We start from the raw sequence: 16,983 nt of genomic DNA, 5'->3' as shown, positions 1-16,983 counted from the left end.
TTGCTTTTTAATGTTATCTTAAAATCTACAGATTCCACTTTGGAGTCAACTTATTTGAAGCTTTTTTTTTTTTTGAGCTGAGGATTGAACACAGGGCCTTGTTAGGCAAGTGCTCTACCACTGAGCTAAATAAATCCCCAACCCCTGAAACTTTTTTATAGCACCTTTTTTCTTTAAAACTTTCATGCATGAAAATAACTTTTAAAGTAGTGTTTCAAGCTGGAAACACAAGTATACCTCTGATCCCTGCATGCAAGAAGCTAGGATAGGAGCATCCAGAGTTCAAGGCCAACTTGCATTACAGACTGGGACTCTGTCTCAAAATGTAAAAATAAAAATACATAAAATACACTTGGAGTGGATTATAGTTTATAGGGAAAAAGCAGTAACCATAGGAGAAACCTCTGATAATACGGCAGTGCTTTTTGGCAGATTTGGTTGTAAGCCCAGCCTGTAAAAGCTGAGCCCTCTTTCTAGCTCTTTGGCAGTGTTTGTAACTGCATCTTCTTGGTGTTACTGTTTAGGAAAAGCCTAAAATACATTTATATTTTATAAGGGTTAAATATACAAATGCAGTGATATGGAAATTGTTCTAAATATTAATTGAATTCTTCTGGTATTTATGGTATTTATTGGTGTTAATTTGTTTTTGTTATTTTTCCTTTTCGAGACAGAATTTCTCCTTGTAACAGCTCCAACTGTTGTGGAACTAGCTTTGTAGACCAGACTGGCCTTGAACTCAGAGAGATCCTGCCTCTGCCTCTTGAAGTTAAGGGTGCAATGTTTATCTTTTAAATGCATTTAAAGGTCATTGAGAGATTCTCACCTAGATTTGCTTCCCTCTGTATGTGTGCTTATGTATCTTAATTACTTACTTTTTTATTTTTTTAGTGGGAAGTACCTTCTGTATATAGTGGTGTTATCTTAGGAATTAAGGACAATTTAACAAGAGATTTGGTTTACATTCTCATGGCCAAAGGTTTACACTGCAGTACTGTTAAGGTGAGTGAAAATGTGCAAGAAACATTAGTTCAAACCCTCTTGAGAGGCTGGGGAGATGGTCAGTGGGTAAAGTGGGTTATGGTGCCAGGCATGAGGACCTGAGTTCAGATGCCCAGGACTCACATAAAGTCAGACATGGTAGCAGGAGCCTGTGATCCTTGCACCCCTGGGGTGCGGTGAAGTGGAGACAAAGAAGCTCCGGAAGTCTAGGCCCAGTTAGCTTGGTGTAGTCAACACAGCCGGCACAAGGTAGAAGGGGAACACCAACCTGAAGGTGGCCTCTTGACTTGCACATACATGACATTCAACATGCACCACACAACAGATGGGCACACACCACATACTTCTCTAATCAGAACAAAAGTCCGATTTTAATAATTTCAGGAGAAGGAATTAAAGCTGATTGTTTCCTAATCTGAAAAAGACTTTTATTTTTAATTATATATTGGTGTGTGTCTGTGTGGACATGTGCCCTCGGGTGCCAGACCCCATGACTTCAGTCACAGGAGGCTCTGCACTGTCGGACGTCAGTGCTTTGAACTGAGTGTGGGTCCTCTGTGAGAAGACATGTGCTCTCACCTGCTGAGCTCTCTCTTCAGTCCTTATTTCCTGGTTTAATGTACAGGATGGGATCCTAGAGCAGAGCACTGTCAGCTCGAACAATGTGATAAGTATAGATACCACACAACTACAAAACAGGAAAAGATAGCAAGTCTGGGAGGATGGCTCATGAGTTAAGAGCACTTGCTGCTTTTGTAGAGGACCTGGTTTGGTTTCCAGTACCCATATGGTGGCTTACTAACATGCTAAATTCAGTTCCACTTTGTGGACATACCCACTGCACATACATACAAACAAAACACTCATGCACAAAGTAAAAAGAGACTGTGACTGGGGGTGGTGGTGTACCCCCTTGTTTTAATGACTTATTCTTACTTCATGTGCATTGATGTTTTGCTTGTATGTATGTCTGTGTGAGGGTGTTGGATCCCCTGAACTGGAGTTACAGACTTGTGAGCTGCCATGTGAGTGCTGGGAATTGAACTCAGTATTGAAAACCAAAAGAGAAAGGTTCATTTTTTAATTTTTTTGAAAGGTTTACTTTTTATTTTATTTTTTAAATTTGTGTTTTACTTGTATGTATGTCTGTGTGAGGGTGTTGTTTCCTGGAATTACAGACAGTTGTGAGCTACCATGTGGGTGCTAGGAACCTGGGTCCCCTGGAAGCTCTCAACCGCTCAGCCATCTCCAGCCCCGAAGAGAAAGTCTTTAAGGAAAAGAGAAGCGTTTGTGTGTGATGGTACATGCCTTTACCTCTAGCACTTGGGAGGAAGGAACAGATCTTTGTGAGGTTGAGGCCACACTGGTCTGCATAGGCAGTTCTGGACAGCCATAGCTGCATCTTGCGGTCTTGTCTAAGAAACAAACAAAACAAAGTGAGTAGCAGGACACTGGGGAGCTGCCCTCACTCCAGGAAGGTAGCTGTGAGGGCTGCTCCCTCATCATAATTGGGGAGTCACTGTGTTGGGATGAGAAAGGGATTGGGAGAGTATCAATGCTAGTTTGCAGTGGGATGAGTAGGAAAGATGTGAGTAGAACATAGATGATTACATTTGTTTGATTTATTAGGTAGTTACACAGTCGATATGCAAAGAGTGTGGAATGTGAAACCTGCTTCAGGGTCTATGGTCAAATTCTGAGTATCTTAGGTGGAGAAGGGTTCTTGTCATAAAATTTTATACTTGTGGAATATCGTTCTTTGTTACTGTATAATTTGTGTCCAGCTGGTTTAGTAGTGCATGCATTTATAGTTTATTATTGTAATAAATCAACAGTAAAGAAGAAGACAGTCTGGCCTCACTCCTAGCTGCAGTGATGGCATTTCAGTCGTACCCTTCTCTTTTTCCCAGTGTCTGTAAACACACACTGCGTTGGCCCCGAGGACTGACTCAGGCTTTCCTCTTGCTTCTTTTATAGGACTTTCCCCATGCAAAACAGCTATTTGCAGCTTGTTTGGAGTTGGTAACAGAGTTCTCACCGAAACTCCGCCAGGTTATGCTGAATGAGATGTTGCTTTTGGATATTCACACCCATGAAGCCGGCATGGGACAGTCAGGAGAGAGACCTCCTTCCGACCTTATTAGCAGGGTCCGAGGGTACCTGGAAATGAGGCTTCCTGGTAAGAGGAGGGCACGCGCCCACAGGGTGTAGTTTGTAGTCTTACAGTTGGCTGCTGTCGGGTAGGGATCTGTTCACCTGGCTCTCCCTCTATTGGAGAATTTCTATCCTGGAACAGTTTGCGTTTTGAGGTAACTTGAGAACATTGGTGACGGGGGAGAAACTTTTCTTTCCTAGGGTTTCCATACCAGCCATGCAAACGGTGACTTCAAATGACAGAAATTACCATTGCACTGCTGTAGACGAGCCATCTGAAATCAGAGGGACTCAGCCATGCCCTGATAAACCTTTCTAGCTGTGCCTGGCCGTCTTTGGCACGCTTGGCTCTGGCTGCGTCCTCTAGTCCCCTTGTTTCCAGGTGGCTGCTTTCTCTTAGAAGGACGCTGCTTACAGCACTTAGGGTCCTCCCTATACCACATGACCTCAGTTCAACTGATCATACATGTAGAAATCTTTCATTCAGAAGTTGCAGAGGTAGGGGGTTGGGGTGGAATGGGTTTTTATTGGACTTTTCAACACATTGTGGGAACTAGGTGTTATAATTTTATTTATTATCTAACAGATAGTTTTTCTGTGTTGACCATCTGGCTTCAAGTGAACCTTTTGCCTTGGCTCCCTGAGTGTTTGGGTCTACAAGCGTGTGCCACTCTTCTGGGCTTACACTTTGGCCTCTTGCCTCTCAGTGTCTTGTGCTCAGATTCCCGGTGTGAATTGTTAGTCCAGGTCTAACATTGCAATTTTATGATATCCTGTTAGAAGCCTGGTTTGATGGCATATGCCTTTAATCCCAGCATTCACTAGGCAGAGGTACTCACTTAGAGCTCTGTGAGTTCAAGGCCAGCCTAGTCTACACAGTAAGTTCCAGGACAGCCAGAGCTACATAGACTCTTTCAAAACAAACCAAACAAAAAAGTATAGTCTGTTAAAGGGGATGGGGAAGGACTGAATATAGATAATGGGCAGAAGTTAGGAAAGGAGATACAAAGGTAATTGTTTTTCTACTTCTAGTTCTGTCATGAATTTCTTTGGTTTTGGTGGTGAGTAAGTATATAAAATATATTTGATACTGAAAGTGTCACTTAAGGGATTATAGGAATAACATTCTCAATGCCTATTCTAACTATACAAGCTTACAGAGTTGTATAAACTTTAGTTCATACTAATTTTGGTGTGTGGTTTTTAAAAATTTTTTGTTTGTAATATAGAAAGGTATGTATATATGCTTAAAAGGATAAAATGTCCAGAGCTGTATTGGTTGAAGGCTTACTGTCTCACTACTGCAATAAAATGTACTCAAACTGATTGAAGGGTGCCAGGAATTCTCTTGTGGCCACTCCCTTCAGGAACAGGGCTTAGAGTCCACTTCACATATTAAATATCTTTCTCTGAAAGTGAGCAGATCATGTAAACTGACATGGTTTTTAGGTACAATGGTTTCTTATTTTCATAGGTTTGAAATGTAGTTGCAGAAATTAATGTATACATTTCATACTATAGACAATAAAATTGAATTGTGAGGAAAGATGTTAACTATACCTAAGCAGTAATAACTGGTAGCCCTCTGGGGGATTATGAGTAAGTTTAATTATTACATTCTAATTTCCAAAGAGACTTGTAATTTTAAATGACAAGTTTTCAACAGTGTATGTTGGTATTTTTCAGCTTTAGCTTACCAGTGCTCTTTGTTAGCATGATGTGTATTTTGGGGTAATGGGGATTGCATCTAGGGCCTCCCATGCCAGGCCAGCACTTTACTGCTAAGCTATAGCTCTAACGCAGGTTTTACATTGGTGAACTAATGTGGAAGTCACATATGCCAGTTTCTCTCTTTTTCCCTCATGGTGGATGTCAGTAAACACATAATTTAGGTAAATTCTTACTTAGCTGTTCAGCAACTTGTCCTATAGCTTATATTTTTACCGCTATTTAGAATGAAAAGAAAAAATTATATTACTTCAAATGTTTCGAGAAAAACAAGGAAATGATTTTTTTTTTCTTCCCATGGGTATAGTTCTATTTTTGTCTAAGCCATAATTATGTACTTAGGTATTTGACTATAGCATAGACTGAATCAGTACCACTGTAAGAGTCAGAGTTGGTAGGCATGCTCTCTCAGAGGGTCAGGATATGGGAGAGATTTGTCTAGTTTATTCACATGTGTAATGGGCTGCCCTTGCAGATTCAATGAGAGACACTATCTCCCAAAATAAATAAAAAAATAAATAAAAGGGTGGAGAGTGGTTGGAGAGACGGTTCAGCAGATAGGAGCACTGATAACTTTTATAGAGCATCTGGGTTCAGTTCCAAGCACCCACATGGTGTCTTCCAGCCATGTATAACTGCAGTTCCAGGAGATCCAGTGGCCTATTCTGGCCCCAGGCACCAGATTCATTTGTCTGTCCATGACATTGTCTTGGCATTGTGACTTAGAATGCATTATATTTTTGTCCCTAAAATACATTAAAATCTTGTTACTGCTTTGAGCCACAAAAAATTCACAACATACTTTGATATATTTATTTCAAAGAAATAATGGTTAAAACAAGCTCTGGTGATTTTTTTTTTTTTTCTTTCTCCCTCACTACTTTTGTATTTTAAGTATTTATTTATTCGTTCACTTGTTCATGGGGAAGGTCTTTTGTCATTTGCAGTTGCTCTGGAGCTTGGGGTGACCTTGACCCTCTTGCCTCCCCAGCCTTTGTCTCCACACTTAACTATTGCAACTGTTTCTTTTCTTGTTCTTTAGATATTCCACTTCGTCAGGTTGTAGCTGAAGAGTGTGTCGCTTTCATGTTAAACTGGAGAGAAAATGAGTATCTTACTCTGCAAGTTCCTGCATTTTTACTTCAGAGTAATCCATACGTCAAGGTAATTAGTATTCGATCTAAAAGGATTACCAGCGTGTTGGTATTTTATATTGTTAGCACTCTCTGTATCACTGTACCCATTTCATTTGTTTCTGCTTCTCTGAAGTTTGTCTGATTTCTATAGTGCCATGCCAGGCAAGGTAAGCACCTGTCAGTTTGGAGTGAAGTACAGTTTTGGGCTGGGAAAGTAGCTTAGTTTCTAAAGATCTGCCTGGCATATATGAAACCAAAATAATCCCAACACCCTATAGTTTAGATAGTGCAAGCAAGCCACTTGATTTTGTCCTGAGACTGCTTCCTAGTACCCTATAACGTGAACATACAAACACAAGTTGTGAGATTCAGCAAATGTTTTGCTACATTCCTAAAGTAGCAGGAGGTTTGTTACCATTTCTTCTTTGAGTGCTAAGGTCAGACTCTTAACTGATGGAAAATGTGGCTTCTATCCATTTTCCCTTTTGACCAGTTACCCTGTTTGTCTTGATTTGTTGTGTAGCCAAGGATAACTTTACCTTCTGGCCTTCCTGCCTCTGCTTCCTAGAAGCTAGTTAGGCATGCATATGAGCTCATTTGAGTTCAAACCTTTGAAAATCTATTGATTCTTTTGTTTTCTTTCTCTTTGACAGTTCATGAATGTATTGGTATATTTAAATTGACATTGGGATTTCAGATACTTGTTATCTCTTTAGTAAATTTTCTGGACTGTGAGTTCTAATATCCAAAGAAACTTGATTATGTCCAACACTCTCCCCATGACCTTTAACAATAAGCTCTCAGAACTGTTTTTCCATGATTATTAATGTTTCTGTTTAGAATTCAGTTTGCTGCTCATTGTTAAGACAGTATAGTAGCTCCTCTCTTGACTTCTAGCAGTCTGGGGTCATGTACCATGAGAGACAGGCAGGCACATGGTTGTGTGGGAATGTTTTTGGCTTGTGATGTGTAAGGACACAAGAAGTTGTGTATTAGATTGCATAAATTATCTCATTGCCTCCTGTAGTCCCTTGATATAGCCCAAAAGGAGGAAGAATGTGTAGTGATCTTGCTAAAAGGTAATTAATCAAGTCACCTAGTGACTAGGTAATTAGGCCTCCTTCCATATTGGCCCCTTTCCCTTTTGATATTAAGAAAGAAGCAGAGGTATAAAGTGAGAATTATGTTTTGGCAATATGGTTTGGAGCAGTTTCTTCCAGTTTTATTTGGGATATGTGTCTGTAAAAACATGGAAAGATGAGGATGTACCATCTGTCTCTGAGGAGTAGGACATTGACTAGTGATGTTTATATTTTTTGTTACACATGTTTGCTTTGTTTTTGTGACAGTGTCTCCATATGTAAATCTGACTGCCCTGGAACTCATGAATTTTCTACCTCAGTTTTCTGCCTTGTGCTGAGGTTATAGATGTGTATGCAGCTTCTGCACCACAACCCCACTCTGCTTCTTTCTTGACTAGAAATTGTCTGTTAAGAAATAAAAGCATTCGTGAGAATATGACTTGGCTAGTGGGCTGAGGGTAAAGACCATGTTTTCTTTTAACACATTACATATTATATAATCAAAGGAAAGGGACAATCTTTGGCAGATGACTAATAGTCCCTTTTGAAATAACACAAAACTATCTAGTCCACTCTTTGGGCCAGAAAGGGAGACACTGTAGGATAATGGCAACAGTGCAGGGTTTGCAGGCGCTCCATTACACAGTTAGTGAGGAGGAGGATGGCTGTTAGTGGCAGCAGTGGTGATCTTGTAGGAAAACAGCTTTGTTTTGAGTTTGTTTGAGTGGTAAGAACCATTTCATTTATATGTAAGGGTGTTTTGCTTGCATGCATGTCTGTCTATGCACTTAAATGTCTGGTGTCCTCTAAAGTCAGAAGAGTGCATTGGATCTCTTAAAGAAACTTGAGTTACAGGTGGTTGTGATCTGTTATGTGGATGCTGGGAATTGTAGTTGGATCCTCTAGAAGAGCAGCCAGTGCTCTTAAGGGCTACACCATCTCTCTTGAGATTTTTGTTTTGTTTTGTTTTTTTCGATATAGGGTTTCTCTGTGTAGCTTTGGAGCCTGTCCTGGAACTCACTCTGTAGCCCAGGCTGGCCTCAAACTCACAGAGATCCGCCTGCCTCTGCCTCCCGAATGCTGGGATTAAAGGCGTGCACCACCACTGCCTGGCTCTCTTGAGATTTAATCCGACCTACAAGGCTTTTTTTTTTTTTTCCCCTTTTCGTTTTTTGAGACAGGGTTTCTCTGTATAGTTTTGGTGCCTGTCCTGGGTCTCACTGGACTGGCCTCGAACTCATGGAGATCTGCCTGCCTCTGCCTCCTGAGTGCTGGAATTAAAGACATGCGCCACCACTCACTGCCCAGCACTACTAGACCATCTTATTGGCCCTGAATTTGATTTAAATTTGTACCCTCTTTATTCCAAAGTTGGTTCTGCATCTTAGGGCCTTAAGCCAATTTTAATTAGATAAACCACCTTCTGTAATCTTGGTAATTTTATCTTGACTGAGGCCGGTGCATTCCCTCAGCATATAAAAGGTGCTTTTTACCAAGTCTGACAACCTGAGTGTGATTCCCAGAATCCATATGGTAGAAGGATAGTTCTCAGACATTTTATTGAATACTGAGCATAAATGTTGGAATGTTTGTATAGGTTCCTGTCATTCCTCCAATGTGCCCTTATAATAAGATTGTCATGTGAATTAGATTTTCTTTTATATATTTTTGTTTTGGTTTTCACATTACAGCTTGGACAGCTTTTAGCAGCCACCTGCAAAGAACTTCCAGGCCCTAAAGAGAGCAGGCGGACTGCTAAAGACCTTTGGGAAGTGGTTGTTCAGATCTGCAGTGTGTCTAACCAGCACAAACGAGGAAATGATGGCCGAGTTAGTTTGATAAAGCAGAGGGAGTCCACACTAGGCATAATGTATCGGTACGTTTCTCTCTGTAATAATTGTGCATTCAGATTTGTTTACGCTGCCTATACTTTGTCAAGAACATCTTTATCCTAAAGATAGATAATCTTAGGCTGTTATGTAGCTGAGTGGGGGAGTATTACCTAATGTTCACAAGACTGGGTTCATTTCTGCAAAACAAAACAAAACAAAACCCAAGATGTATAATTAATACATATAATACATATATATATATACACACACCCATATGTATAATAATCTTAAAACTCAAGATTTTAATAATTCCAGAGATGGGTATAGCACTTGGGAAGCAGAGGCAGAGGCAGGCAGATCTCTGTGAGTTCAAGGCCAGCCAGAGCTACATAGTGAGACCCTGTCTCAAAAACCAAAAATGGAAACGAAAAGAATTCTGGCCTGGTGAAATGACTCACTGGGTAAAGCCTGATGTCTCAAGTTTAGTCCCACCTGCATGCGAGAGCAAGAGAACTAACATTTGCAGGCTGTCTCCCGTTCTCTCCAGGCGCACCATGCTGCGTGCGTGCGTGCGTGCGTGCGTGCGTGCGTGCGTGCGTGCGTACATGTGCACGTGTGCACGTGCGCTTGAAGTGAATTAAGGTATTTAAAAGAATTTGGAGGTGTTCTTCTCCACTCCTGGAAATAGTATCTTTTTGTTTAAGAAGACTGTCTATCAGCAATTTAATTAATATTTGTTTGTTTGCTTTGCTTGGGTGTGGTTGCCTGTGTGGAGTTCAGAGGACAACTGGACAAGTTGGTTTTTTGCAGTCAGGTCCTCAGGCTTGTCAGCAAATGCCTTTCCCCACCTGGCCATCTTTCCGGCCCCAGCAATTTCATTTCATCACTGTGAAATTAAAAATTCAAGATCAGTTATGTTTGTAGATGGACCATAAAGAGGAGAATAAAGCATTACATCATTTATATTCTTTATCTTATTTTAATGTCTGATATTAAGTATATCTACAAATTTTTTTTGTAGGAGTGAACTGCTTTCTTTTATCAAAAAATTACGGGTAAGTTTTTTTAATGTAATTACTGAGTTTTTTTTAATATAACTTTTACTTTATTTGCATTGGTGTTTTGCTGCATGTATTTCTATGTGAGGATGTCAGATCTTGAGTTACAGACAGTTACGAGCTGCCATGTGGGTGATGGGACTTGAAACCAGGTCCTCTGGAAGAGCAGTCAGTGCTCTTAACCACTGAGCCATCTCTCCAGCCCCTAATCACTGAGTTTTATAAGATTTCAAATGCTGGTTTAATCACTAACATGTTTGTCTGGAATGATCTTTATTGAGCATGTAATAATCTGAATTAAGAAATGAATTTTGCTTGCTGGTTTTAATAATATAGCTTTTTCCTTAAACTTTATTTTTTATGTGCATTGGTGTGAAGGTGTCAGATCCCCTGAAACTGGAATTGCAGACAGTTGTGAGCTGCCATGTGGGTGCTGGGAATTGAACTCAGGTCTTCTGGAAGAGCAGCCAGAGCTCTTAACTGTGGGACCTTTTTAAACTAAGTCTTAGGCTAGGTGTGGTGGCACACACCTATAATCCGAGATGGGAGGATTACAAATGTGAAGGCAGCCTGGGCTATATAAGGAGACCTTGTCTCCAAAAAACATACAAATATAAAGTCACCTATCACATACAAGTCTCCATAAATGTGTGTTTACCAATGTCATAACTAGGTTCCTCTTTTCAGTATCACTTTAAATGAATACACAGTTCAGTTTTGGAAGTAGCAAGAAGTCCTAGAAAGTTATCAGAAGGGACATGACAGGGGGGGCTAGGGGAGGGCGGACTCCGTGTGGCTGTGTTTGCTCAGGGCTTTGGGTTCAAGTTCCCAGCATTGCTCTCCCAAAATAAATGGGAAAGAAAAGAAAGATGCACTGGTGACTATGAGCCAGGGATCAAAATGGGATGATTTTCATGTATAGTATGCACTGTGATTTTGTTATGAGATTTTCTGTGTTCCCAGGTAGAGGCCACATTCTCAATTGAAAGAGTTCTCTTGTAAGAGAGTACGACATGATGCCTTTGAGACTGCCAGGACTCACAAGCACCAGTACACACTCTTTTTAATATTCTTCTTGTGTTTTCTTTCTCATAGGAACCACTGGTTTTGACTATTATTTTATCACTCTTTGTGAAGCTTCACAATGTTCGGGTCAGTATTTTGTAATTTCATTAAGAAAGTATTTGAAATAAATTGTTAAAAATCATGCTGATTAAAATACCACATTTTTCTTTCTAAAAGGAGGACATTGTGAATGATATCACAGCTGAACACATTTCTATTTGGCCATCTTCCATTCCTAAGTAAGTAGTAGTATATACTTAGAATAAATCATGTATTTAGAAATCATCTTGGTTTGGTATGGATCCCTGAAGTAGTTAAAGGCCACAAGTAGGTCCCATTCTGCGACATGGCTGTGGTTTTCTGATGCGGTTGTTATCGTCCTAACAATTATAAAGGGACTTGCTTTATAATTCGCTGTAGGTCTGCTCTACTCCTGTGGTTTGATCAGGCTCCCAGCCCCTTTTAGCTGCCATACGACCAGCTCATCCATTTACTTTCCTTCCTTTACATGGGTGTCTTTTGTAGTCTAGGCTGGTCTGAACTCAGCCTTCTGGCTCAGTCTCGCCAGTTACTCGGGTTGCAGGAGCAGCGTTATGCCAGTAATATGGCCCGAAGTTTCTTTTTCAAGTTTCTGCCATCCCTCCTGAGCTCACTGTGTGCTTGAAGGACAGGTTCCCTACCTTTTATTTTCAATCTTGGTGACATCTTTGAGGAAGAAAAGGTGTAATAGGTAGACAGGTAGTGCAGTGAATAAAAAATCATCTTTTTCCACCTCTCAGCAGTTGGAAGCAGCGGGCGGGTCTGGTGATCTGCCTCCCACTCTAGAGGCTGGGACCTGGGGTGGTGGGGCTGATAAATGAGGGGACTCAAGTCAACTCTTTCAGAGCGCCAGACAGTTTATCCTGTGAGGGATACAAAGAGTCCCAGTCAAGTGTCCAGTCACAAGGGCAAACTGTCTGTGGCAGGCAAGTCATAAGTGGCAAAAGCATGCTTTTCCATAAAGCCATATAAATAATAGCCTACTGTAATGAATGATCCACTACCCGTGAACATTTTCATGTTTGAAGAAACTGGGGTCATAGTCTTGGTTTCTTGGAATTTTCTTTCTTTTTTCTTTTTTTTGTTTTTTTTTGTTTTGTTTTGTTTTGTTTTTTTTTGTTTTTGTTTTGGTTTTGGTTTTTTGAGACAGGGTTTCTCTGTGTAGCTTTGCGCCTTTCCTGGAACTCACTCTGTAGCCCAGGCTGGCCTCAAACTCACAGAGATCCGCCTGCCTCTGCCTCCCTAGTGCTGGGATTAAAGGCATGTACCACCACCACCTGGCTTTCTTGGCATTTTCTTACAAGCACTCAGAAATCTTCTCAAACGACTCTATGTCTCGACAGTGGTGCATGCATGCCTATAACTGAGGCAGGAGGACCATCGAGCTTGAGGCCAACTTGGGCTACATAATGAGGTTCCCTGTCACTACCTCCCCCCCCCAAAAAAAAGGGGGAAAAAAAAAAAAACAAGAGAGGGAGGGAGGAGAGCAGTTGTGTCGCATGCAGCGGAGTGGAAAGTTAGAGTGGCTCTGTGACATCTGTCCGCTGCTGGCCTCCAAAGGAGCAGTGTGTTTGACTGTCCTCGTGCGCTTGCACCCAGGCTGCAGGTTGGACTGTGATGTTTCTGATTTTATACATAATTTGCTATCGAGTCAGCATTCCAAGAATCAGAAGTTTTGTGTCCTGCTTCTTTGTTTTGAACGGTACTGGGAATTGAACTCAGAACCAATGTTAGAGCTACATTCCCAGCCTCTAGTTTTGTCTTTCTAACTGGTGGCTTTAGTGACTGAATTTGTTACCTCTGTCACTTCTTCGGCTTCAGTTCAGACTGTCACAGTAGATTTCCAGTTTATGTTCATAAGAAGCAGATCAGGCTTATATTGGAGCCTTGAAGCATGCTCTTTGTGCACTAGGTATGTTACCGCAAGGAACGCTTTTGTGCTAAATTCTTCATTTCTAAAATAGATATAAATATAGTATATACCCTTGACATGTGAGAGTTAATAAATTAGTGCAGGCTTAATTGCTGTCTTTTATGATGCTAATACTTTAATGTAAAATGATTCTGAAAAAATAAAAGGTTTGACCATATCTCACCTGACCAAGAGTCCTTATGGATTCCTAAGATGGCATTCCAAGAACACTGTGTGTGGGGGGCACTGGATTAAGTGTTACTATTTAATACTGGTTACACACAGACAGGAGTCTCAGACCTGGTAACATTTTATAGATTCAGTACAATAACATAAGCTAGTTTAACTCCTTCAGAACTGGTCGTTTGCTAACAGTACTGCAGTGTCTTCCTCATTGTACTGGGTACAGTTGTGGGTATGAGAAAGTCTAACCCTTAGGCCAACAGAAGTGGTTTGTCATGCTCCCTTGTAAATGGCCTTAACAGATGAGCCTCATCAGCTTATGAATCCGAGACCTGGGTTCCTGCTTACCACCCTTCTGGTTTCTAGGCAAGAGGAGCAGTCGTCGGCAGTTTTCTTGGGTGCTGGCCTGGCTTTGCTCAGGCCAGAGCATTTGGACTTCTCCCTGCTGCTTTCTTGACTCTGTTGCCGCGCTGAAATGGCGCTTGTGCCTCCCCACCCTGTAACCTCATTAGGGCCAGTGAAACATTGGATTGGGAGCAACTCTTGTGAGAGGTTCTGGGTAGATGTAAGGTCACATAACAGTATTCGTTAGTATTTGAGCCTTTGGTTTTTTGTGGCTTCTAGAAAACAGAATTGTTGGTGCTTTAAGTAATGCTAAACAGAGGTAAAGGTTGTATTATAACATGGCTACTGAGATTTTGGCTGTCTTTTGTTTTTTAATGAATGCATGCATAGAATTTGAAGCAGACTTTGAAAGTAGAGATTCATGTAAACTATCTCCCTTCAGCCTCCAGTCTGTGGATTTTGAAGCTGTAGCAATTACAGTGAAAGAGCTTGTTCGATATACACTCACCATAAATCCAAACAACCATGCTTGGTTAATTATTCAAGCAGATATTTATTTTGGTAAGTGACATATTTATTGCTCTATGTTTTATTTGTGTCAGGTCCTCTGGAAGAGCAATATGTACCTTTCTTAACCATTGAACCATCTCTCTAGATCTGGTAATGTGAGTGAGGCTTGTTTGTAAAACTACTGCTTAAAAACTCTAGCCTGGGCCTGATGAGATGGCACAGTAGGTAAAGGTACTTGCTACCAAGCCTGATGGCCCATTTCAACATCCAGGACCCCACAGTGGGCATAGAGAACCAACTCTGCAAAGTTGGCCTTTGACCTTCATATGTGCCAGGGTATGCACATACACAAAATAAATAAGTGATATAAATAAATGTAAAACTTCTAACTAGGGAGTGGGAGGAGGGAGGACAGGGGAATCTGTGGCTGATATGTAAAATTAATTATAAAATAAAATATTTTAAAAAATTTCTAAATAGGTGCGGTTCCTCATCCTTGTAACCTCAGCACTTGGAAGACTGACATAGGGAGATTGGTACAAATTCAAGATACATAGGAGGGATATCCAGGCCAGCCAAGGCTACATGCTAAGACCCTGTCCCCAACTGGGGAGCATTTGTGTGTGTGTGCACGTGCACGCACATAGTTACATATATAATCCTAAAATCTGTATTCTTGGAAATTAATGTCCATGGGGGCCATAAATAATTCTATGTCATAGAATTTCCAAGTTAATATGGAATTTTCAAAATTCATCTTATGATACAGATAAAATTTCTGACTGGTATCATTTTGGGGATGTTTTTAAAACATGAATTTCAAAATTCAAAATAATTTAAAGGTATAGAGATAATAAAAAGAACTTTCATGGATCTGCTGGGGATGTCTTTCTGTATTGATTGATAAATAAAATGCTGATTGGCCAGTAGCCAAGCAGGAAGTATAGTATAGGTGGGATAAACAGACAAGGAGAATTCTGGGAATTGGAAGGCTGAGGCAGGAGGCGATGTCAGCCACCACCACCATGAGAAATAAGGTGTATAATACCTGTAAGCCACGAGGCATGTGGCAACTTATAGATTAATAGAAATAGGTTAATTGAAGATAGAAAAACTAGATAGCAAGAAGCCTACCACGGCCTTACATTTTATAAGTAATGTAAGTCTCTGTGTTTACTTGGGTTTAAGTGGCTGCAGGACTGGTGGGTGAGAGAGATTTGTCCTGACCATGGGCCAGGTGGGACACAGGGAAAACCCAGCTACATGTATTCAATAATTTTCCGGGGGTGTTGTAAGGGTTGAGATAGGGTCTATCATAGCCCATTTTGGCCTGGTATTCATGCCTTAGCTAAGGATGGCCGTCAATTCCCATCATGATGTCTCTGCTTCTCAAGAACTAGGATTATAGGTGTGTACCATCACAGTCAGCTAATTGCTTTGCTTGTTCTTAACAGTTATTTTTACCCTACCTTTCAAAAGAATACATTGCCAAATCTGAATGTCTGATTGCATACTGGATATGTAGATTCAAAAGTATCTTCAAAAATTAGGAAATATTTCTAGTCTGGATATATGGGAAATAAAAATCTCCATTATAATAAATGCTGTAGTCACTGGGTGGTGGTGGCATGTACCTTTAATCCCAGCACTCAGGAGGCAGAGGCAGGTGGATCTCTGAGTTCAAATCCAGCCTGGTCTACAGAGAGTTCCAGGAGAGCCAGGGTTACACAGAAACTGTGCCTTGAAAAACATAACAAAACAAAGCAAAGCAAAACAGAACAAACAAATAAACATATAAATTTAATGAGAAATCTGATCTAGATTTTGGTTAATCAGTTTTAGGAGGTAAAGAATTTATTGTATCACTTTGAAAAATGTTTTTTTGTTGTTTGTTTTTTTTTATATGAAGGCAGTTTTTCACAGTTATCTTAAATAAAATGTATTATCACTGCTTAGCCAAATACCAAGTTCTACCCTTTTTAAAAATAATATGTGTGTGTACACATGGCATACATGTGAAGTTCACATGACAACTTGTGGAAGTCACTTTTCCCTTTCTACTGTGTGGCTCCCGAGGATCAAACTCAGGTGGTCAGGCCTGGTGGCAGCACCTTTACCTGCTGAGCCATCTTGCTGGCCCAGAATTTTATCCTTAGCGTCGTTTGAATCTGTTTCAACTCTTGTATTTTAACAGCAAGTAACCCTTCACTCCTGTTTCCTTTTCTAGCAACAAATCAGCATTCAGCAGCTCTTCACTATTACCTGCAGGCTGGGGCTGTCTGCTCTGACTTCTTTAATAAGGCTGTGCCCCCTGACGTGTACACAGACCAAGTAAGCTGTTCTGTGGGCTTGCTGCTTGCCTGCCTTCCGTTTTTTCTTCATGAGCCTCCTCAGGGTGGAACTTAGCTATTGCTGGGTTTGTGATGATGACTCTCAAGTTGATAGCTTTAGACCACATTGCTCTCCATTATTAGCTTTGAACTTCACCATCTTCAGCTTCCCCCCAGGTAGGATTCCCAGGCATATGCAATCATGTCCAGCGCGCATCTCCTTTTCAGGGTTGGTATCTACAATGCTTGTTGCTGCTTTGACACCCTCATCCACACCCCTAAACTCCTGACTTGGCCTGTCCAAAACTGATTTCAGTGTCTTACTTTACTGGGTTCTCTCCTAACAAAATGACCTACCCTCCACAAGCCCTCCAAAATACCAAACACTTTTAGCCATTTGAGTTCACTAAGCCCCAGTCCTGAGAACCATGCTCTGTTCTTTCCCCCAACTAATCCACTTAGCTCTCAAGTCATAGAGATCCTGTAGCCTTTCCCCGCTTCCTTATGTGTGTTTATGACATAAAGCATGTTGTGATACACCTAAAAAGTGGTAGTACAGTAAATGTACATTGCCTTCCATAGTTACCCTTTTGTGATAAGAATTCCT

At 40.8% G+C, this 16,983-nt stretch overlaps 1 protein-coding gene across 2 annotated transcripts in view; it reads left to right on the top strand.

Moving 5' to 3' along the window:
* Window positions 1-16,983, top strand: part of Ints8 (integrator complex subunit 8) — a 51,923-nt gene that overhangs the window by 26,405 nt on the left and 8,535 nt on the right. For both annotated transcript variants that reach the window (XM_036179156.1, XM_036179157.1), the window contains 9 exons: window positions 892-1,002; window positions 2,980-3,181; window positions 5,927-6,048; window positions 8,794-8,978; window positions 9,956-9,989; window positions 11,088-11,144; window positions 11,235-11,296; window positions 13,979-14,097; window positions 16,274-16,377. In XM_036179156.1, the coding sequence (XP_036035049.1) occupies window positions 892-1,002; window positions 2,980-3,181; window positions 5,927-6,048; window positions 8,794-8,978; window positions 9,956-9,989; window positions 11,088-11,144; window positions 11,235-11,296; window positions 13,979-14,097; window positions 16,274-16,377 (996 nt within the window). The remainder of the gene's footprint in view (window positions 1-891; window positions 1,003-2,979; window positions 3,182-5,926; window positions 6,049-8,793; window positions 8,979-9,955; window positions 9,990-11,087; window positions 11,145-11,234; window positions 11,297-13,978; window positions 14,098-16,273; window positions 16,378-16,983) is intronic.

The sequence above is a fragment of the Onychomys torridus genome, chromosome 2, assembly GCF_903995425.1.
Source record: "Onychomys torridus chromosome 2, mOncTor1.1, whole genome shotgun sequence".
In the NCBI taxonomy this organism is placed as follows: domain Eukaryota; kingdom Metazoa; phylum Chordata; class Mammalia; order Rodentia; family Cricetidae; genus Onychomys; species Onychomys torridus.
The sequence above is the reverse complement of the archived record's forward strand: the minus strand, read 5'-3'. Positions and strand labels throughout refer to the sequence as shown.